At 42.0% G+C, this 22959-nt stretch overlaps 1 protein-coding gene and 1 pseudogene across 2 annotated transcripts in view; one reads left to right on the forward strand and one right to left on the reverse strand.

Moving 5' to 3' along the window:
• LOC146576995 (uncharacterized) overlaps positions 1–17108 on the reverse strand; it is a 259842-nt pseudogene extending 242734 nt beyond the window's left edge.
• The window catches only part of LOC146576990 (protein NLRC3-like), a 460027-nt gene that overhangs the window by 424252 nt on the left and 12816 nt on the right, over positions 1–22959 (forward strand). The window contains exons 7-10 of one of the 2 annotated variants that reach the window (XM_085268119.1): positions 17046–18843; positions 20038–20211; positions 20425–20598; positions 20775–20948. In XM_085268119.1, coding sequence (XP_085124245.1) covers positions 17046–18843; positions 20038–20211; positions 20425–20598; positions 20775–20948 — 2320 coding nt within the window. Of the gene's footprint in view, positions 1–17045; positions 18844–20037; positions 20212–20424; positions 20599–20774; positions 20977–22959 lie in introns of those variants that run through there. The other variant, XM_085268121.1, reaches the window with a different exon arrangement.

The raw sequence follows: 22959 nt of genomic DNA on the forward strand, positions 1-22959 counted from the left end.
TGACTGCAGCTACTTTTTGTCCTTTCTGTCAAAAACCTTCATGTGACTCATGAGAGACACGTTTCAGCTGTTTGTGACAGATCAGAGGCCAACAAGTCATTTATAACACTTTCCATCATTGTTTAAAGTTCTCAGTGTTTCTGTGTTGCTGCGTATAGGATCTCCCAGCATCATCACTGTGCTGTCCAATCATTGTGTGCGAGGTTACCCTTATAGTGCGATGTGTGTTTGCACAAAGAGAAGCATGTGTGTCAAATATAAATAAGCACAGAACAGAAACAGCTGCTCGTTTCTTCTGTTTAGAGTCAAGTTAGTGTTTTGTGTCTTTGTTTGAGGCCTGATGTCGAGCAGAGGTGTGTGTAACTGCACTGCTCTGTTATATGTGTGAAGTGTGTGCTTCTCTTCAGCATCATCTTTGTCACTGCTGATTCCTTTGTGTCATCATGTGTTGAGAAGAGAGAACAGTTATAACGGAGGAGCAAAAGGAAGCCCTGAAATCTGCATCAACAAGGAAGTGTTGGCTCACCAGTGATCCCAGCAGAGCCACTGGTTTGGCTCCAGTTGTTCTAGATTCAATGATGTTGTTGCTACAGATACATGTCAGCATCTTTATTGAATTTAATATGAAGCAGAAATGGTGTCATTAGGAGAAGAAGAGGAGAACAAGTCCGGCGAGGAGGCAGCAGCTCTTAAAGATGAAACAGCAGCTCAGCCCTGAGCTCAGAGAGCTGCACATGAAAAAGCTCCTCAAGCAGATCCTGTCAGAGGTTTGTCATCAACAGGAGGAACTGTTCACATCATAGGATGAAGATGCTGTCAGCTGGATGAAGAAGGTTATTTAATGCAAACGTTCACACTGAAGTCAAACTGTTGTCGTGTTGAACAGATTCATGTACTGATCGTCTCCAGAATGTTAGAAGAGCTTCAATGAATCATTAGAAACAACTTACAGCTGCACAGCTGTGTCAAACACATCTGTGTGTCATTGTGGGATTGTTGTGTTTCTACATGTGACACACGTCTAAAACATGCACACAATCTGAACACAAACAGGGACTCATGTGTTCCCACAGCCAGATGCTGAGAGCCATTTCCTTGTAGTCCTGTGTCTACATACATGAACCATTAGATGTTATTGGAATGATTGTCAGCTCTGATAGTTTCATGTGTGTTTAGCTGGACGCTGTTTGATCCTCGACATGTTTAAAGGTGTCCAGTCCTGAGACACTGGGGCTGGAAACAGCTGTGATGTCATTGGACTGTCACACAGACAGAAGTGCATGAAGTGAGCAGCCGAGGAGCCGCTGATGTTTTGGATTCAACAGCATTTGAAAGGTCGACACAGACACATTTGCACACAGAAAGCTGAATCTGTCATATGCCACAGTGAACTCACTGTTCAGTGTTTTTCAGGAAGCTTCTTAACTGCCTCTGCTACCAAACAAGCAGCTGATGTCCTTGAGAAGAAGCTGAAGAAGTCTTCAACAACAAATACAGGAAGTGGACTTTCAAATACTAGATTCACTTTAGACTCACAGAGAAATGACTCAACCAGCTGTGTTTGACTCTATGAAAGGTCAGTGTGTGTCTGCACACAGACTGTTGTGTTGGACTGTTATTCAGTTGTCTGCTGAATGTTTTCAAATGTCTGCATCTCAGCTGTGATGAGGCTGGGGGTCATGGGAGGCCACCGTAGCAGCCTCTTCAACATCATGACATCATCATAAATGCTGCTGGACTGTCTGATGGGCTGACGGTGAAAAAGCCGTCGGGAAGGAAACAGAAGACATTTCAGAGGCTGCAGCAGATTTCTTTGATTCGGGGCCTTTTTCAGCTTTATTGGACAGAGCAGTGAAGATAAGTGACAGCAAAGCAGAGAGAAAGGGGGCGTGGCCCGGGTCAAAGCCAGGCCAGCTGCTCTCCACCTCGTGGTCACCTGCTCATCCTAGTGAGCTCCACCAGCAGCCCTTTCACACACTTTACACTGTCAAACACTGTGTGTGGACCTCAGCTAACAACAGGCTGCATTTAAGTCTGGACTACATGCTTTTATATTGTTTTTATTCCATCAGCAGCTCAACATCATGAGCAGCTTTGACATAAAGACATCAAACTCAAGCTGACTTTAAACTACTTTTAATACAGGGGCTCAAAAACAACAACATCTTTATTATATATCAGGACACAAAGTCATTTCATCTCAAAGGGAAACAGCTTTATTTGGAATAACCAGCACTATCAACTGGTTTGGGATCTCCACCAGTTTCATGTCTTTGCAGCTTCTCCAACAAAGTTCCTGTAAAATCAGCATGTTTGTCTTTATTGGTTTGATAGTGATTGATTATTCAGTCCCAATCTGCTGTCATCTAAAGAACAAAATGATGTTTCTATGAGTCACAAAGCTCCAGATGTTGTCGGCTTCACAAAGAAAACAAAGAACTTAAACACAAAGTGTTTGGAGCCAAAATGTTCCCAAGCTGCTCTTTTTGAAATGGCAGAGGTACAGTGGTGTCTAACAGCACACTGTGGAAGGCAAACATGTTATTGTTGGATGAAACTTCATGAATCCTTTGTAGATTTGAGCTGTTGGAGCCTTTCTTTTCTCTTCAGGTGTACAGATGCTGAGGAGGCAGGTGAAGCAGGTGGAGCTGTTGTGATGCTGCAGAGGGTGTGTCTTAGTAACTCTGTGAGGCAGAACTGGATCCAACATTGTGGATGTGTTGATGTTGGAGCCATTAAGAGTCTCTGGCCACACTGTAGGATTTCCCTTTGATCCACTGTGGGGGCATTTTGGAGTCTGTCAGTGAAACTCTTCATGTTTGTGTTTGACTCCAGTTTATAGAAACAGAGAAATGTGTCATGCTTTTGTTCGGCCTCCACAAATACACACATTTGTTCATTGGTTGGACTTTTTGGAAGGAGACACATTGAAAACCATGTTAATAAGATCTTGTTGTTTCCTGTGGATCCGACACAGAGAGTGGACTTCAGACAGAAAGCGTGGAAGAGATTTTAGAGGCCGTGTGTGGCAACAGGAAGTTTCTGTGTGTTTGCTGATCTTACATGTGGAAAACAACACGTGATGTTTGTGGAGTTCTACAATGATCATTGTTCTCACAGCATTTTGAGTGGGAACAGTTCAAACTGGGAGTAGTGGGAGTTATTTACTGATTGAAACAAGCTGAATGTTTCTGTGACGATGAAGATCAGCAGCTCAGCTGATCAATGAACTGACATCTATCAGTCGTTTCATGAGATGAAGTCATCAGCAGACATTTGTTCTGACTGTGTGATGAATGTCAGAACGTCAGGGCTCTGCTTTAGTCACTGCTTGATGATCATTGGCTCATTGTTGAATCCAGGGGCCCAGTCTGACCTCTGACCTTTGCTGCAGGTCTTCTGTGTTATCTCCACTTTCATGTCTGATCTTCTACTTGTAGTCCTGTGTCTACATATACAGTGGCTTTCAAAAGTATTCGGCCCCCTTGAACTTTCCCACATTTTGTCACATTACAGCCACAAACATGAATCAATGTTATTGGACTTCCAGGTGAAAGACCAGCACAAAGTGGTGCACACGTGAGAAGTGGAACGAAAATCATACATGATTCCAAACATTTTTTACAAATAAATAACTGCAAAGTGGGGTGTGCGTAATTATTCAGCCCCCTGAGTCAACACTTTGTAGAACCACCTTTTGCTGCAGTTCCAGCTGCCAGTCTTTTAGGGTCTGTCTCTGCCAGCTTTGCACATCTACAGACTGAAATCTTTGCCCATTCTTCTTTGCAAAACAGCTCCAGCTCAGTCAGATTAGATGGACAGCGTTTGTGAACAGCAGAAATTGAAATTGAAATTGCAGTGAAGTCAGCTAGAAACTTACAGTGACGTGGACATCATGCAAAGACTGCCAGACTCTGTAATACTGCAAATGATCAGTGACTCAGGTTAACACTAAACTTTAAACGGCACCTCTGTGTCTCTGTGTGCTGAACATCTAGGATTGAGTCAGGCTGCATCAGCTGAAGCTGTTATTTGTATATATCAGTATTTTTTTATTCAGGTGTGGGGAAAATACCTAAGACTGCAGTGAAGCGATGCACCAGATGAATCCCTGGCCAAAGGTATCGTACTCAAATCAGACTACTGATCCAGCCACATCAGCCTTTTGTGAGGTCTGTTTAAAGTAGACTAAAAGTGAACTGCAGGTTCCTGAGAGGTGGACTGTGAGCACAGAAACACATGTTCATACATACAGCTGCAGCAAACTTACATTAATTTTAAATAGATTTGTTACTCTGATGTCTGTCTCTGTGTTAGTCCTCTGACAGACTGGTGACCTGTCCAGGTGTGCTCTACCTACTACTGGGACAGGTTCCAGCCTCTGTAATAGAAATGTTCTGTTATTCTCATTTAAAGTGTTTAAGTGCTTATGCATATGCTTAGTTGTGACACTGTTACTGTTCAGTGAAAGTTGCTAAAACTAGATGAACTTACTTCAGCAGTTTGAGAAAACAACTCCCTTTACAGGTGCTGATAAGGCCAAGGGCACAAAACAGCACAACCATTGATGCGTTAGGTTTCATAGCGAGACACGTGAAGTGTGGTAGGATCAGTTTGTAACTTCCTCCCTCTTCCTTGGAAGGCGTAAAGGAGGAGGAGCACGACTTCTGTGGCAGCGCTGACATGACTGAACTGTGATGTTTGATGTGTGTTGGCGCAGTAATAAATAGCTTGATCACAGCTCTTTCTGTGTTGCAGACTTTATTTAAAAAATTCCACGAAACCCCCCCCCCCCCACTGTGAACCTGAATTGAATATTCAGAAGACATTTGTTTAAATAGTTCTACAAATCTGAGCTGTTGGTGTGTCCTTGGATTGTGTGGTAATAATATTAGAGCCTGCAATCTTTCTTACTGGATCTCTACTATGAGTCATGTTACCTGAGATTAGTTCTATGTTTACCTGTCAGCCTGGACGAATGTGCTGTGTGAAGAATGTAAATGACATCAGATCTGAACTGCTTACATCTAAGGAGCCTGTTCATATTTAATTGTAATATGAACCAATGATTTTCTGATTGATTGCTGATATATACAGTGGGGCAAAAAAGTATTTAGTCAGCCACCGATTGTCATCATTTTAGGTGGGGGAACTTGCACAGAGGTCAGTAATTTGCACCAGAGGTACACTTCAACTGTGAGAGACAGAATGTGAAAAGAAAATCCATGAATCCACATGGTAGGATTTGTAAAGAATTTATCCGTAAATCAGGGTGGAAAATAAGTATTTGGTCAATAACAAAAATACAACTCAATACTTTGTAACATAACCTTTGTTGGCAATAACAGAGGTCAAACGTTTACTATAGGTCTTTACCAGGTTTGCACACACAGTAGCTGGTATTTTGGCCCATTCCTCCATGCAGATCTTCTCGAGAGCAGTGATGTTTTGGGGCTGTCGCCGAGCAACACGGACTTTCAACTCCCGCCACAGATTTTCTATGGGGTTGAGGTCTGGAGACTGGCTAGGCCACTCCAGGACTTTCAAATGCTTCTTACGGAGCCACTCCTTTGTTGCCCGGGCGGTGTGTTTTGGATCATTGTCATGTTGGAAGACCCAGCCTCGTTTCATCTTCAAAGTTCTCACTGATGGAAGGAGGTTTTGGCTCAAAATCTCACGATACATGGCCCCATTCATTCTGTCCTTAACACGGATCAGTCGTCCTGTCTCCTTGGCAGAAAAACAGCCCCATAGCATGATGTTTCCACCCCCATGCTTCACAGTAGGTATGGTGTTCTTGGGATGCAACTCAGTATTCTTCTTCCTCCAAACACGACGAGTTGAGTTTATACCAAAAAGTTCTACTTTGGTTTCATCTGACCACATGACATTCTCCCAATCCTCTGCTGTATCATCCATGTGCTCTCTGGCAAACTTCAGACGGGCCTGGACATGCACTGGCTTCAGCAGCGGAACACGTCTGGCACTGCGGGATTTGATTCCCTGCCGTTGTAGTGTGTTACTGATGGTGACCTTTGTTACTTTGGTCCCAGCTCTCTGCAGGTCATTCACCAGGTCCCCCCGTGTGGTTCTGGGATCTTTGCTCACCGTTCTCTTGATCATTTTGACCCCACGGGATGAGATCTTGCGTGGAGCCCCAGATCGAGGGAGATTATCAGTGGTCTTGTATGTCTTCCATTTTCTGATGATTGCTCCCACAGTTGATTTTTTCACACCAAGCTGCTTGCCTATTGTAGATTCACTCTTCCCAGTCTGGTGCAGGTCTACAATACTTTTCCTGGTGTCCTTCGAAAGCTCTTTGGTCTTGGCCATGGCGGAGTTTGGAGTCTGACTGTTTGAGGCTGTGGACAGGTGTCTTTTATACAGATGATGAGTTCAAACAGGTGCCATTCATACAGGTAACGAGTGGGGGACAGAAAAGCGTCTTACAGAAGACGTTACAGGTCTGTGAGAGCCAGAGATTTTCCTTGTTTGAGGTGACCAAATACTTATTTTCCACCCTGATTTACGGATAAATTCTTTACAAATCCTACCATGTGAATTCATGGATTTTTTTTTCACATTCTGTCTCTCACAGTTGAAGTGTACCTCTGGTGCAAATTACTGACCTCTGTCATCATTTTAAGTGGGGGAACTTGCACAATCGGTGGCTGACTAAATACTTTTTTGCCCCACTGTGTATATATATATACATATATATATATATATATATATATATATATATATATATACACATACACACACATATATATATATATATATATATATATATATATATATATATATATTATTATTATTATTATTTTTTTTTTTTTTTTTTTTTTTTTTTTTTTTTTTTTTTTACATACATAGTTTTTTGTTGCCTTATGGTTCCAAGCGCTGTCACCAATCTTTGCATTTTGTTATTATCTCATGACACTTGTTTAATCAGCTACCATCTCTCCTGTGGACTTTTTAATGTCTACAGTCTCAGACCAACACAGCCCTGCCCTGGTTCAGATGTGGATACTGTATTGTTCTTTCTTTGTGACTGTTTATGTTTAAGTTGTTTGTTGCTGGTTTTTAGTTTGTTTTTTGTCTGTTTGGGAGCTGACACAGTCTCTATGGAGACGGGTTTTTGGGGGGTAGCAGGAGGAGAGAAGCTGCAGAGAGGCGTGTAAGACTGCGACTCTGCTTCCTGGTCCCAACTCTGGATAGTCATATTTTGGGGGGTTTAATAAACTACTACTGCATGATGTAAAGCTGAAGTATTACACAGCTTTATGAACCTCCTGTTATCCTGGTAGACGAGTACAGCAATAAATCTTTTACTTGAACATCTTCTGGCTGCAATAAGCTTTGAAATGTGACCATGAAGTTAGAGACACACTGACTGAAACCCACAGCTGTGACTGTGGATCACATCCACACACAGTGTAGCTGCTGTCTCTGTGTGAGGTCTGTGTATATATGTACATATTTATGCTTATATTCATATTCTCTTATTCCCCTTTATTTGATATCCTAATTCTGTGCTGTGTAAAGATTTGTCGGTGTTCTGCTGCTACAAACTGGATTTCCTGGAGGATAAACATGAGGGATTCATAAAGTTCTATCTCTCTGTTAAAATCCCCCAAAATAAATGAAATGTGACTTTCAGGCAGACGTGTTTTTAAAAGAGTCTCTTTAATGGAAAAATGTGTTTTTAAAACCAGCCAATAGGAGCGTCTGTGGATATCAGCTGAGGCTGAACTCAGGAACACCATCACATATAAATACACAGAATTAAATCACTAGATAAAAGACGTCATTAAATAAGGATCGAATCAACATGTCAGAGGTCAAAGGTCAGTCAGAAGAGGTGTGGTTAAACACTGGCAGTGCAGCGACCTAATGCAGTTTGGTTACCGCCACGGGAAAAGCCCCGCCCCCTCTGAGCCTCCGCTGTGTCCTCAGCACATCCAGGAGCAGCAGGTCAGAGGGGGCGGGGCCATGTCAGGACTTATTTTAAGTAAAATTTAAAGTGGAGCGACGGCAGGAGTCACACAGCAGTAACCAGCTCTGTCTGCCAGGGTCAAAGGTCAAACAAGTCCTGCAGCTGACCCACACACAGACTTACACTGATCCACAGAGAGTGATGAATCCACACATCACTCGGCTGGAGGAAGCTGGGTTTCCACACCGTCCAATCAGAAACCAGTGTTGACACTGAGACCCGTCTCTGTAACAGGAAGTCCATGAACAGGCAGACCCTCTGCAGCAGGCTGACCTGTGACCTCTGAGACAGAGGGAGGAGATTGTGTCAGCAGGGGGCGCTGCAGCATCGCCTGAGAGCTTTAAGAACAACAGCAATAAACAGGAAGTGAAAGTCACACTTCTGTTGGTGTGCGTTATCAGCAGACCCCACCCTCTGCAGGAAGCTGAGATAAGAAGCAGCCAATCACAGAGCAGAGAGCATGTGACTTCCTGTTCCTGCTGTTACTGTGACAACAGCTCCTGGGACAGAGAGCAGCTTTCTAAAGAGGAAAGATGCTGCTGTCACCCCCGGGTGTCATGTGACCCGCCTGATGTACCGATTTAAGACTGTAAGAACAATAATAACAACATGTTTTAGTCAGGTGATCCATGCAGAGCAGATCCATGTGACCAAACACAGCTGGATCACATGTTTCCTCTCCTGGAAACAGAAAGCCTTCATGTATAAAGGCTCATGTACCCACTGAGCCCTGCTCTCAGATCTGTGAGGCTTTAACAAACAACAGTTTAAAGTCATGTTTAGCATCTTCTGTCAGTGTGGAAGGTCACACACTTTCCTGAGTGTTGAACCCTGAACTACTAGCTGTTCATGTCAGCCTGGACATAAATACAGACCTGCCTGCTGTCATAGACCCCAGCACTCACATGTTACTTATAAGTGACTCATATGTATGCATGTATATATTGTGTATATTGTGCTATTTCTTACTTAGTGTGTTGTGTCTTTGTTCCTGTTTGTGCTGCAGCACTGTAACCTAAATAATTTCCCCTGGGGATCAAAAAAGTATTCTGATTGTGATTAAATGAAAGCAGTCAGAGCAGAGGACGGTGATGTAAGGAATGGGATTTTAATCAGCCAGTCTCCTTTAACTCTCAGCATCACAAAGTAATGTGGTAACATCTGGACTGATGTGTTTACTGTCAGCTAGTTTAAATGCTGTAGGCTGCAGCTGCTGCTCTAACACTATAACTGTAACAGGGCTCAGTGCTGCTTCTAACAGTCTGAGCTGCTTCAGGCTTTATTTGTGAGGAGCACAGCAGCTTACAAACACGTGGCTGGGCCTGGACCCAAAGGAGTGTTTGTTAAAGCCTGCAGTGAATCCAGCAGCAGAATGATGGAAATGCAACACAGCAATGATGAAGAGGAGCAGCATTACAGCCAAAGTCCAGTTCATACAGTTAGGTCCATAAATCAAATAAGGGAAAATAAAATGTTGTTGGATGCACCTGTCTGCACCCTTAATGCTCTCTGGTCGCTATGGTAACGCGTAAACATTTCTTTCAAAATAAGACACACGACTACAACACGGGAAAAGACCCAGGGAAACGAAGTTAACGATAAAAACCCTGAAAACCATTGTTGGATTTATATTTTATCATTGTCATTGTTATTGGGGAATATCTAACCATATATGCTCAGAGGTGTAGAACCAATTGTGTAATGATAGTAGTCTTTAAAGACTTTGTGTGACTCCAGAGTGCTCTGGCATTCACACCCACGTCCTGGGATCATGGGAGAGGTGCTACCTTCTTATTGTTTTGTGGTAGGATGTCTGTTTTAGTCTAAGTGCCTTTTGTTTAGATGAACTGCTGGACTTCCAGACCAGCAGGTTTAGGGAAGTCGTTTATGGGGTCACACTCTGACTCCACACACACACACACACACACACACACACACACACACACACCTACATAACATACAGACTGGTACCTTTGTTCACGTGTATGTTAATGAACCTATGTATGTTCATGTAACCTCAATAAAAGAGCAGTGTTACGAGGGAACGGACGAGAGCGACTGTGGTCAAGCGAAGGAACGGCATTGGTCCAGTTCTCTCCCGTGCACGAGAAACATAAAGAACTACTCGTGTCTTGGGTGAACCCATTGTGAGATCTAGCCCCACGCTATCATGTGATTTCCTGTGATCAAATGTCCCAGGATGTGAGTGGGCATTAAGACGTCCATGTCCCTCTTCAAGCAACTTAAAGAAGTCCAGACGCTTTTCTTTCCAAGCTCCTTCGACAACATCATTCATAGAACAGCTTCCAGCTTCTTTTGCTCGGCTACAGTTTGGATGGATTTGCATTTAAAGATGCAAGAAGACTAAAATGGTTAGGGTCAGGAGGTCAAAGGTCAGAGCTCCTGTGGGTCTGAGGGCGGCCTCACGCTGGAGAAGGATGAAGGAGTCTGACCTGAGCCAGTGTTTGACATGAACACATCAGCACTGCTGTCAGTGAGCCTAACGACAGCCGTTAGCATCATTTCAGTGTTTCAGTCATAAAAACACTTCCTGTCTCTGTGGTGGTTACAGTGACATCATGCAGTTTGTGCTTTGACCTCCAGAGGGCGACAAATCAGCACAGACAGAGAGCTCCATTCAAACTTTGCTGCCATCAGGAATAATTCTTCAAATATAATCATCAGTGTTTGAGCAGTTATGATATCAGGGACAATCTAGACATGTGTGACAATACTGAACATGTCACATGACACACCTCAAACATCATGTGATCCACTCTCAGTCTGCACTTTCATTCATGACTTCAACAGGTTGAAATGAGCTTTGAAGAAACATCAGTTCAGTGCTGAAACATTTAAACGCTGCAGGAAGAACAACAACAAAGTGATGACGGATGTTTGTGCTTCAAACAGGAAAACCAGCAGAAATAAATCACAGCCTGCCAGAGGTTTGGAGTTTCCCAGGTGCAACTGAACGCAGCACAGTGTCCCGATGCTCCTTATTGTCCGCAAACGTCTCTTTGGGTGTTTCCTTCCTGCTCAAAGTTTAATTTCACTTCCTGAACTTCGTGGAGTGGAGCTTGTTGTTGGTGTGAAGAAACTGTAAGTTTGCTTTGTTTCCTCCTTTAACAGTTTGTCTTTAGGAACTTTACTGTTTGTTCAGCTCGTGTTTGATTTCTTCACACAACAAACTGTGTGTGTTTGTATTTCCGGTCTCTCCATTAAAGTCAGTGTGTAATGTTTCCTGGCTAACATCAGCTGTGTGCAGCTTAGTTCAGCACAAATCTGCCGCTCCATAGTTCACGGTAACGGACTCACAGCTGGACCAACGAGGCCGAGTGTGTCCGCCACTCTGAGCTACGTTCGTGTTTGTGTACTTGTAGTTTGTACTTTGAGTTCACTCAGAGCCCACAGAGGACGCAGCGTACGTGATGACGTCACAGCCCTTTACCTCCTTTACTGTCACTGTGATTAATATTTACACACCAGACACCTGCAGAGCTCTGACGCTAAGCTAGCACACAGCATGCTAACGCTAAGCTAACGCTAAGCTAACACTAAGCTAACACTAAGAGTTCTTACAGACACGAGTTAAAAAGCTGCTTTTAGTTTGTGATCAGAGTCCAGGACTGAGAGCAGCAGCAGAGCTGATGGATGATGAATTACTGGATGGAAGAAGCTTCTCATTAGCAGTGAATCAGTGTGTGTGCAGTTCTCTGCAAACTCAGCAGGAAGAATTAGTGTGAAGCTTTAACTCTGCTGATCCTCTTTGAATCCTGGATCAGCTGAAATGTTTAAAATGTTGTTCACACGTGTTGGACTGACTGAAGCTTCCAGTCACAGTGACTCAGTGTGTGTCAGTGAATGCATCGTGTGTGCTTCAGGCTCCATCTAGTGGACTGATAGCAGAGCAGCTGATGGCAGCTTCCTCTGCCTCACACTGCTGTCTGACTGCATCCAGCTGACACTGAGATGAAGCAGGAAAGAAGCAGCTGATATTTGGACAGCACACATGATGAAAGGAGGATTTCAGCTGATGTGCACATGAATGATTTGTGTTTCCTCTGCAGGTAGAAAGTGTGTGTGAGCTGAATTGAGCAGCATGGATCAGTGTGAGGACAGAGAGGAGGGAGTCCCTCCCTCTAAAAGCACTCTGTGTGGGGAACATGAGAGCCAGACCAAAGCTCAGAGGTGAGATGACCATCTCTAACTGTCCATGACTCTTCTCCATGTCACAGCTCAGCACTCACATCACTGCTGCATCATTATTCACAGGAAGAAACAAGGAACTAAACGTAAACATGAACCTGAAGCCAGCTCTGTGTCCTTAAGGAGTGACTGGTCTAAAGTCCAGTCCATTGATTTTAAATCCCAGCCTGTGTCTGCTGCAGAGAGGTGAGCTGTTAACAACATGAACTCTTTGATTAAACTGCTCGATGTTGTTGGATATAAACTACAAACACGTCGTTCCCTCAGTCCCATTTAAACTGTCTTTTAAAACAAGCCTTTGGTTTCTAAACAACTGAAAACCCACTTCAGCAAACAGGAAGTGATCAGAGCGTCCGTCCACTTCCTGTCAGGCCCTGCAAACATTTCATATTGAAGAAAAGTACCTGACATCTCACATTTTTACTCCACTACATTCAACCATTTTGACATTTTACAGCATGAAACTCTTGTCACATGACTCCTGTTATGTTATAGAGTCATGTGACCACCAGGGAGGGATTTGTATGGATGAAACACATTCAAATCAATCTGATTCATCAATGGAAACATTTTTGGTGTAAATGCAGCAACACTGAAAACGCTGAAGATAAAAACACAACAGATGAAATATGAACAAATCGAGGCTTTGAATACACGTGTGTGTGTTTGAGACACAGAGATAAATGGATTGTGTGTCTGTCCTATTGCTGCATGAGGGTTTTATTGTAGATTTTGTGCGTGTACACTTTTGACCACGAAGGTGTTGAAAGGGCGTAAAACAGTTGGAGGCACCAGAGTGAACACTAGTGCTGTCAGTAGATTAAAACATGACTAATTAATGACACAATCTTCTGTCATTAATCCTGATTAATCACAATTACTTGATCAATAGCTGCAGTTACATTTTTCCAACTTTATATTTAAGCCTGTAACAGACGTTTACACCATATAATGAAGTCAATGCAGAATAAACACAAAGAATGTTAAACGCTTCAATTCAAAGAGACTTTGAATAGTTTTCAGTCTTTAACTCAGCTTCTCTGCTGTAAATACAACTTTGTAACAAACATATATACTAAAAGCTAAGTGTGCACTAATATATAATAATATATAATCTATATTACTGCTGTTAATGAAAATGTTTAATCAGACTCATCACAGGGTTACTGTGGATTCATTTGGATTAATCACCATTAAACATCATTTTTAATGTAAACGAATCAAAGTTCATTTCATGAGCAAACAGACTCGAGAGAAAAGGGCAAATTTACACACTTAACATGTTTATTGAACATGTAAACATTGATTAACCTCCTGAATGAGCCGACCCCCCCAGGGACAGTCCTGCATGCTAATGATGGGCTCTGCTCTGTACCTGCAGGATTCTGTCAGCCACAAACTCCTCAGCTGATCCTGAATCTGAGCCCATCTGTCAAACAATCATTTTCTTCACAGGTCTGTGGAGGTGGCACTGATCCTGCAGCAGTCTAACACTCTCTGTCACTCTTCTTCAAGTCTTTGACACGAGGAACCAAAACTATGTTATTAACAACACTAACAGGTCTGCAGTTTGTCCACTTGGCAGTTGTGTCATCAGTGCTTTGCATTGTTGGGATATTTTAAGCTGGAAGTGCTTCGGTGAAAAGAAAATTCCTTCTGTCACGATGTGCAGAATCCTTCATGTTGGTCGGCTGGTCCGTCTTGTTATTTTTTTAATGCTCAAACTTTCCATCGAGAGGTCAGTGTGTGTTTGTCATCTTCCATATTGAGCTGATTGGTTCAGCTGCCGTCACTAACAGATGTGCTGCACATCTGCACGTGTGCAAAGGTAACTCTACTCGGACAAACTGCTCGAAGTGCGTTGATAGAAACATTTCAGGGATTTTGAGTCGTTCTGCTCTCCAGATGTGTCGTGTTAAAGGTTTTTATCATGTTAATCATGATAACAGATGAACCCCTAACCCTAACCCTACATGTTAATGTTGACAGCACTGGTAAATCCTTTTTAATGTTCTTCTGTCAGATCATTGATTAGACTCGACTCCAAATACGAGACTCGGAAAACTCAAATGAAAACTCAAATCAAAGCAATGAGAAAAGGACTTCTTATGTTAGAATGAAAACATATGGAAGTGGTCAGGTTTCAAACACTCGATGAATCTGCTGCACAGTTACATTCAGGGACCTGTGGCCTCCTGAGAGCATTAGTTGATGGTTCATCACAGTTTTCTCAAAGTTTCCTCTGAGCTTCTGCAGCATCATCACTTCCATCACTGATGAAAGAAAGTTCATAGAAAACAGAAAATATATCTTCAGAATCTGAGAGTCTAAAACTTGACAGACTTGATTCAGATGAAGTTATTTGAGCAGAAACTCCTGGATCTTTATCCTGTGTTGATCTAATCCTTCATGGTTCCTCCACAGAGTGGACCAGCAGAGCTCAGAGGTTCCCAGTGGTCAGTCTGCCCAGCAGCATCAAACACAGCTGGACTCCATATTTATGGTCTGTACATGTACAACAACTACTTTATTATTAATAATAATGCATTTATTTATAGGTCCCTTTCAGAACACCAAGGACTCTGTGGACTAAATGACCAAAAGAAAACAAACTTTGAAATCAGACGGTGCAAATGTGATCACAGGGAAACGTTTTAAACATCGAGGCTTTAAACAGAAACCAAAGTGAAACAGTTTGTAGTCGAGATCAGTGGGAATGAAGCTGAATAACTGTTTCTTCAATAACTCTGAGCTCTTAAAAAAACAAAAACTAGCTGAAAGTCTGGCTGCTCTTATGAAAAGTACAGAGAAATTATGGGTCGCTCAACACTTGTGCACAATATAAGAGTTTAAATAAATCTAAAGAATAACTCAAAATCCTACAATCATACTGAGAAAATCATCTACAGCTAACTATCCAAGTGGATTTGTTTAAGACAGCTCCATCTGCTGGTGGCCCTCTGCAGGTGCATGAAAGGGGCGTGTTTATAGTGAAAGTAGTAGAGAAAGTAAACCCCACGGGAAGGAGGAGGACTCTCAGCAGCTTCCAGCTCATATTCAGACATTTGACTTCTCACTGAAAGCAGCAAGTTTGAGTGTCTGTACCTTAGTTAGAAGAGATAACATGTCAGTAGTAATTAGAGTTGATTGAGCAATGCTGTCCTTGTAATGTAGTTTATGATTTTTATGGACAAGTCCAGTTTTTCTGTAGAGCCTCTCAAGTTGGTGACAGCAGCAGTGGAAGTTCACGTGTAAACCAGAGCAGCAAATCAGGTCCAAATGTGTTGTTCACAGTGAGTGGGATCATCATTGGCTGCTATGTTAACCTCCTGCAGCAGGATGTCTTTGGTCAGAGAATGGATAGATCACGAAGTCATTGTTGAGTTTAGGGAGACAGTAGACAGTTGGAGGAGGTTCAGCCAGTTGACACACAGTAGATAAAGATAACTGAAGGCAGGAGCAGACACCTGTATGACTTTCCACCTCTCACATAGATTATTTCCCTGGGCAGCGCCACAGGGCTGGTAGATGTAAACAAAGCTGGAGGAGAGGATTTATTCATCTGAGAAAAGTCACAGAGTTGTGTCTTGATGCTCAATCATCCAGGTACGTAAATCCCAAAAAGCTTGATTCTGTTCATCTGGATGTTTTCAGTGGGAGAAACGTTTCCTCATCATCAGGTGACTTCTTCAGTCTCAGCTGACTGCAGGTTTCAATCTCATAAACAGGACATTTGTATGACTGAAACCAGCCCACTGAAGGAACAATGGGCTGGGAGGTCAGTTCATTGATCATTGGTACGCATATTGTCAGGACCATTGATCAATGGTTGTTGATCAATGTTCATGAGTCCAGTTCACAGAGAGCTGGGGAATGGCTGCAATCACAGCATGTAAGATGGTGACAGTTGTACCCTTAGGCCCCTCCTCCATTCAGAGATGGTCTTTCCTTTTCACATAAATGGCCTCCTTGACTCCGCCCTCAAACCAGCGTTCCCATTTACTCAGGACCTTCTTGATGTGAAGTTCTTCTGCTTCCCTGGCTGCTGTGTCTGTGGGGATGGTGTTTGTTCTGTGTTGTAGTGTCCTGATGACGCCCAGTTTGTGCTCCAGTGGATGATGAGAGTCAAACCTTAAATACTGATCTGTATGCGTAAACAGAGTGAACCTTTAAGACCAGTTGTCTGTACGATCAACTCAGTCACCTGAAACATCTCCAAGTTTCTGGCTTTGATCATCAACCTGTTGGTAGTTCAGCTCTGAACACCAGTGAAATGTTTCTCCCACTGAAATCGCTGCATTCATATGAACAGCATCAACGTTTTGGGATCATGGAGTTGTGGACAAAGTCTCAGTTAATCAGATAAAGTCAAACCTATAATTGGTAAAGAGTTCGTGGATGATATGCCCCTTGATGGTAAAGAAGTGGATGTTGTGTGGACTAAAGTTCAGAGTGGTGGGTCATTCATAAATATTCTGTTCCAGCTGCTGGAGGACAACATCATCACTTTTGTGAAGAACGAGCTGAAGAAGATCCAGAAGGCTCTGAATCCAAATAAGCCCCAGTGCTTGGAGTTTCAGAGGGAGGATGATGAGCAGAGGAGAAACAGCAGAGAGGCATTTGTGAAGATCACAGTGGACTTCCTGAGGAGAATGAAGCAGGAGGAGCTGGCTGACCGTCTGCAGAGACGTAAGAGGATTTATCTAAAGATTTAAGCTGCTGGATAAATGAGAGACTTGTGACACCAGTGTGTTCAGTCATTTCTCAGTGGGTCAGAAATTGTCATCAGCATTTTGTAAAATATGATTGTTAAAGTTGTATTTTTATTATTATTATTCAGAACTTCCAGCTGCTGTTTGTCATCGTAACCTTAAGTCTAAGCTGAAGAAGAAGTTCCAGTGTGTGTTTGAGGGCATCGCTAAAGCAGGAAACCCAACCCTCCTGAATCAGATCTACACAGAGCTCTACATCACAGAGGGAGGGACTGCAGAGGTCAATGATGAACATGAGGTCAGACAGATTGAAACAGCATCCAGGAAACCAGACAGACCAGAAACAACCATCAGACAAGAAGACATCTTTAAAGCCTCACCTGGAAGAGATGAACCAATCAGAACAGTGCTGACAAAGGGAGTGGCTGGCATTGGGAAAACAGTCTTAACACAGAAATACAGCCTGGACTGGGCTGAAGACAAAGCCAACCAGGACATCCAGTTCATATTTCCATTCACTTTCAGAGAGCTGAATGTGCTGAAAGAGGAAAAGTTCAGCTTGGTGGGACTTGTTCATCACTTCTTTACTGAAACCAAAGAAGCAGGAATCTGCAGCTTTGAAGACTTCCAGGTTGTGTTCATCTTTGATGGTCTGGATGAGTGTCGACTTCCTCTGGACTTCCACAAAACTACAATCCTAACTGACCCTAGAAAGTCCACCTCAGTGGATGTGCTGCTGATAAACCTCATCAGGGGGAAACTGCTTCCCTCTGCTCGCCTCTGGATAACCACACGACCTGCAGCAGCCAATCAGATCCCTCCTGACTGTGTTGGCATGGTGACAGAGGTCAGAGGGTTCACTGACCCACAGAAGGAGGAGTACTTCAGGAAGAGATTCAGAGATGAGGAGCAGGCCAGCAGGATCATCTCCCACATCAAGACTTCACGAAGCCTCCACATCATGTGTCACATCCCAGTCTTCTGCTGGATCACTGCTACAGTTCTGGAGGATGTGCTGGAAACCAGAGAGGGAGGACAGCTGCCCAAGACCCTGACTGAGATGTACATCCACTTCCTGGTGGTTCAGGCCAAAGTGAAGAAGGTCAAGTATGATGGAGGAGCTGAGACAGATCCACACTGGAGTCCAGAGAGCAGGAAGATGATGGAGTCTCTGGGAAAACTGGCTTTTGATCAGCTGCAGAAAGGAAACCTGATCTTCTATGAATCAGACCTGACAGAGTGTGGCATCGATATCAGAGCAGCCTCAGTGTACTCAGGAGTGTTCACACAGATCTTTAAAGAGGAGAGCGGACTGTACCAGGACAAGGTGTTCTGCTTCATCCATCTGAGTGTTCAGGAGTTTCTGGCTGCTCTTCATGTCCATCTGACCTTCATCAACTCTGGACTCAATCTGCTGGAACAACAACAAACAACATCCAAGAAGTCTGAAATAGGAGAATCTGCAAAGAAACACTTCTACCAGAGTGCTGTGAACAAGGCCTTACAGAGTCCAAATGGACACCTGGACTTGTTCCTCCGCTTCCTCCTGGGTCTTTCCCTGCAGACCAATCAGACTCTCCTACGAGCCCTGATGACACAGACAGGAAGTAGCTCACAGACCAATCAGGAAACAGTCCAGTACATCAAGGAGAAGCTCAGTGAGAATCTGTCTGCAGAGAAAAGCATCAATCTGTTCCACTGTCTGAATGAACTGAATGATCGTTCTCTAGTGGAGGAGATCCAACAGTCCCTGAGATCAGGAAGTCTCTCCACAGATGAACTGTCTCCTGCTCAGTGGTCAGCTCTGACCTTCATCTTACTGTCATCAGAAGAAGATCTGGATGAGTTTGACTTCAAGAAATACTCTGCTTCAGAGGAGGCTCTTCTGAGAATGCTGCCAGTGGTCAAAGCCTCCAACAAAGCTCTGTGAGTAAACATGTTGTCATCGCTTCATTGTTAAAATCATGGGAAATAAATCAGAAATGCTGAGTTCAAAGAGCACTGTAACATTTTTTTAAAATAGTAAATTAAATGATCATCAGTCACTCGGTAAATATATGGTAGTTTTAATGTTTCACTCCAGCATTTCTAAAACACACTTTGTTCTGTAACTCTTATCAAAGGACAATCCAGACCCAGCCAATAAGAACATGAGCTCTGATGCTTCAGCCCCTCTGACAGGTTTATTATCCTCAGCTTGTTCATTTGTCTCCAACTCCAGGAGTTTGGTTGTTTTATTCTAAAGCACAAACTTCACCTGCCAGACTTCACCTACATCTTTTTCTGATGTTCATAATTTAAGTTCAAGTTTGTATCTCACTTTCAGTGCACACCCTCCCTTTTTAAATATAAATCTCTGCTGTGCTGTCATGTTTTCATCCTGTATGGAGGGAGAAACTCGGTCTTCATTACTGAAATTGCCTCTAAGGTCGTGTTTCTTGTCAGTAACCATATGTAACTGTAAGGCTTCCATAACCAGTGTTATCACAGAATTACAGTGGGTTCACTCTGGGTCCTCTACAGTTTCTTCCCACTGTCCACAGACATGCAGTTAGGTTACCTGGTGATCTAAACTTCATGCAGGTGTGAGTGAGAGTGGTTGTCTGTCCCTCTGTGGGCTTAGTGGAAGAGACTGGATGGATCTCTGCTTTGTCTTTGATATATGCTGACAGCAAACATTCTCCATGAAGTCTGCATTTCAGCTCATCTCCTTTATACACACCTTTAACAGGAAGAGTTTTATACAGCTAGTGTTTAAAATCAAGTGTTATTCACAATACACAGGTAATGAGCATGATTATTGAATTACTAAAATTTTCTAAAATAATTGTTTTAGTTAATATTGTATGACAGTGTACACAGAATTATTAGCTCAGTAGGCAGAGTGGTCGCCCCATGATCATAAGGTCAGGGGTCGAATCCACCGAATAGTTACCTTGTGGTACCCCTGAGCAAGGTACCATCAAGGTACCAATCATGTGCACTGGATTGGTAGCACTCATAGTCTCATAGGTTTAAATAAATTTAAAAAAAAAAAGGGTTCAACATATAAACAAATTTAATTTGATCACATATATTGTTTGTTTGTTTTTGTTTTTGTTTTTTCCCTTTCTCTCACAGACTGAGCAGCTGTAACGTCTCAGAGAAAGGCTGTGAAAATTTGTTGTCAGTGGTCAGCTCCCAGTCCTGTAGTCTGAGAGAGCTGGACCTGAGTACCAACAGCCTGAAGGCTTCAGCAGTAAAGCTTCTGTCTGCTGCAGTGGAGAGTCCACATGCCAAACTGAATGTTCTGAGGTCAGATCAATTTGTATTATGTTTAGTTCTGTTTGTTTATGTGTTTGATGTTTGGTTTTGTTTATGTCTTTATCCAGTTATCCTTGTTTCATAGCATTTTTATTCATTTCAAAGTTAAACGGAAGTTTTACTAACCTGCTCAGCACAAGACAATAAGCTATTGCACCTTGATTACACTTTAACAACAATCTTTATTCATGTTTTTATCTTCAGACTTAACATCTGTGAACTCTCAGAGGAAAACTGTGAAGCTCTGTCCTCAGTTCTCAGCTCGCAGTCCTCTAGTCTGACAGAGCTGGACCTGAGTATCAGAAAGCTGCAGGATTCAGGAGTGAAGCTTCTGTCTGCTGGACTACAACGTTTAAACTGTAAACTGAATACTCTGAGGTCAGATCAGAAAACATTTAGTTTTTAGAATTATTAATTAAAGTTCATACATATGATGTTGTATCTTAGTATCTTTATGTTTTCTTTAAAAATAGAAAGTCAACATTTAATGTTGTGAAATGTATTAACAAACTCTACATGAGTACTTGTTTTATAGATTGTCTTTTATTTTTCAGACTGAGTGGCTGTAACCTGTCAGAGAGAAGCTGTGAAGCTCTGTCCTCAGTCCTCAGCTCCCAGTCCTCCAGTCTGAGAGAGCTGGACCTGAGTAACTCTGACCTGCAGGATTCAGGAGTGAAGCTTCTGTCCGCTGGACTAAAGAGTTCACAGTGTGCAGTGGAAACTCTCAGGTCAGGATTCAAACTTTTCCACAGATGATCATTTGAAATGTGAATTATATTATTGTATAAACAGGTAACTTTTACAGCTGTCAAGTGAACTTTTATTTACATTTGAGTGGATAATTGGACTCTGAATTACTAAAAGTTGTTATAGTCATGTCTCTGTTTATTTAAAAAAATACTTCATGCACTGCCTAATTTAAAGATTTAGGCTCCTTTGGGCCCATAATATATATATTTGATTTCTTTGTGAATGAAATTAGGAGGATATTGGCGACTGCTGATTGGCTCGCTGTTTGTTTTTTATTCACAGTACTTAATTTTAAAGGCTGATTTCTCAAAATGAGATGTTTATCTTTTCTTCTACAACACGTGGAGCCACCAAATCTTCTTGCTTCATTTATTCATTACAGTTTGATTTAAAGAATATTAGACTCGTAACATAATAAATATATTTATTTCACTTCTTCTTGAGAGAAAGAAAGGGATGACTGGGTGAGCTCCAGTGGTTCATCCCAGCAGAGAGAGCGGCACACTGGGCTGCAAATGATCACAGTAGTAATGGCCATAGTTTGATAAAACAGGCAGTCTTACCCTGTAGATAATACAGGGTTCTGGTGCCGATATGGGGGAGGGGAGTCGCCCGGTACTAACTACATACTACTAACTACCTCATCCAGATGTCTTCCCTACTAAACCTGATAAGAAGTAACTGCAGTAGCCTTATAGGTCAAATCAGTTTCACCTGTTAAAGTTAGCTCCACTATTAATTAGGGGTGGGGGAAAAAATCGATACTGTGTAGTATCGTGATATTTTGTTTGCTAATAATGTATCGATACAGGGACAGCAGAAATCGATATTTTGTTACAAACAATTTTTTCTCTGAAGTCAACATGCTCTGGAGTCAGAGCATGTTGACTTCAGAGCATGTTGATCCTTTTTCTGAGCAACAATCCTGACATTCCTTCACTGTCCAAATGTGTTTAACTTTTTTTTTGGCAGCAATAAACATGACAGTTTACTTATTTTAATTTAAGACATGTTTAATTTTAATTAAGTTTGAAACTTTTTTATTTAATGTAAAATTATATATTTTTTTAAATTTACTTTCAAATTCTTCAGTTGCTGAAGGGGCTGCATAGTTTTCATAAATTGCATAGTTCAGAATAGCTATAATTGTACCAGATGGTTGCATTCAGTTAAGTTGGACTAGACTGTAATACAAACCGTTCAGTTTGTCAACAATAAAACTGACTGAAATGAGAGAAAGACTGAGTGTGAGACTTTGATATTAGATAAAATGAATATTGATAAAGTTTACCTTTATGTGCAGAATTTAAATATCGCAAAATATTTTAAAAAATCGCAATAATATCGTATCGTGCGTTAAGTATTGTGATAATATCGTATCGCGAGTTGTATGGTGATTCCCACCTCTACTATTAATGGTGTCACTTGTTATTTCTGGGATGAGTTTAGTAGCCTGAACAGCTGCTTAAAGGAAAGTAATTAAATAATAAAAATAACCTAAGTCCGGGGGAACCTGCAAGAGCTGTTTGCACAAAGAATAATGCTCAGACTTTGAGGTTTTATCGTTTTACACAAGGTTTAAAAATGAATGTCCACAATTGAATTGCAGAAATTGTTATTGAGCTAATACTGATGTAGTTGTTATCTTTGGTAAGGAGAGGTTGGAGGAAGGATGAGCACAGTCAGGCCTAAAGATGCTCTTAATAATAATAATGGATTGCATTTATATAGCGCTTTTCGAGACCCTCAAAGACCCTTTACAATCCCACTACAGGGAGTGCAGAATTATTAGGCAAGTTGTATTTTTGAGGAATAATTTTATTATTGAACAACAACCATGTTCTCAATGAACCCAAAAAACTCATTAATATCAAAGCTGAATGTTTTTGGAAGTAGTTTTTAGTTTGTTTTTAGTTTGAGCTATTTTAGGGGGATATCTGTGTGTGCAGGTGACTATTACTGTGCAGAATTATTAGGCAACTTAACAAA

The sequence above is a fragment of the Mchenga conophoros genome, linkage group LG3, assembly GCF_057382185.1.
Source record: "Mchenga conophoros isolate Kocher_MC1m ecotype Shallow Benthic linkage group LG3, M_conophoros_male_GT1.1, whole genome shotgun sequence".
Lineage (NCBI taxonomy): Eukaryota > Metazoa > Chordata > Actinopteri > Cichliformes > Cichlidae > Mchenga > Mchenga conophoros.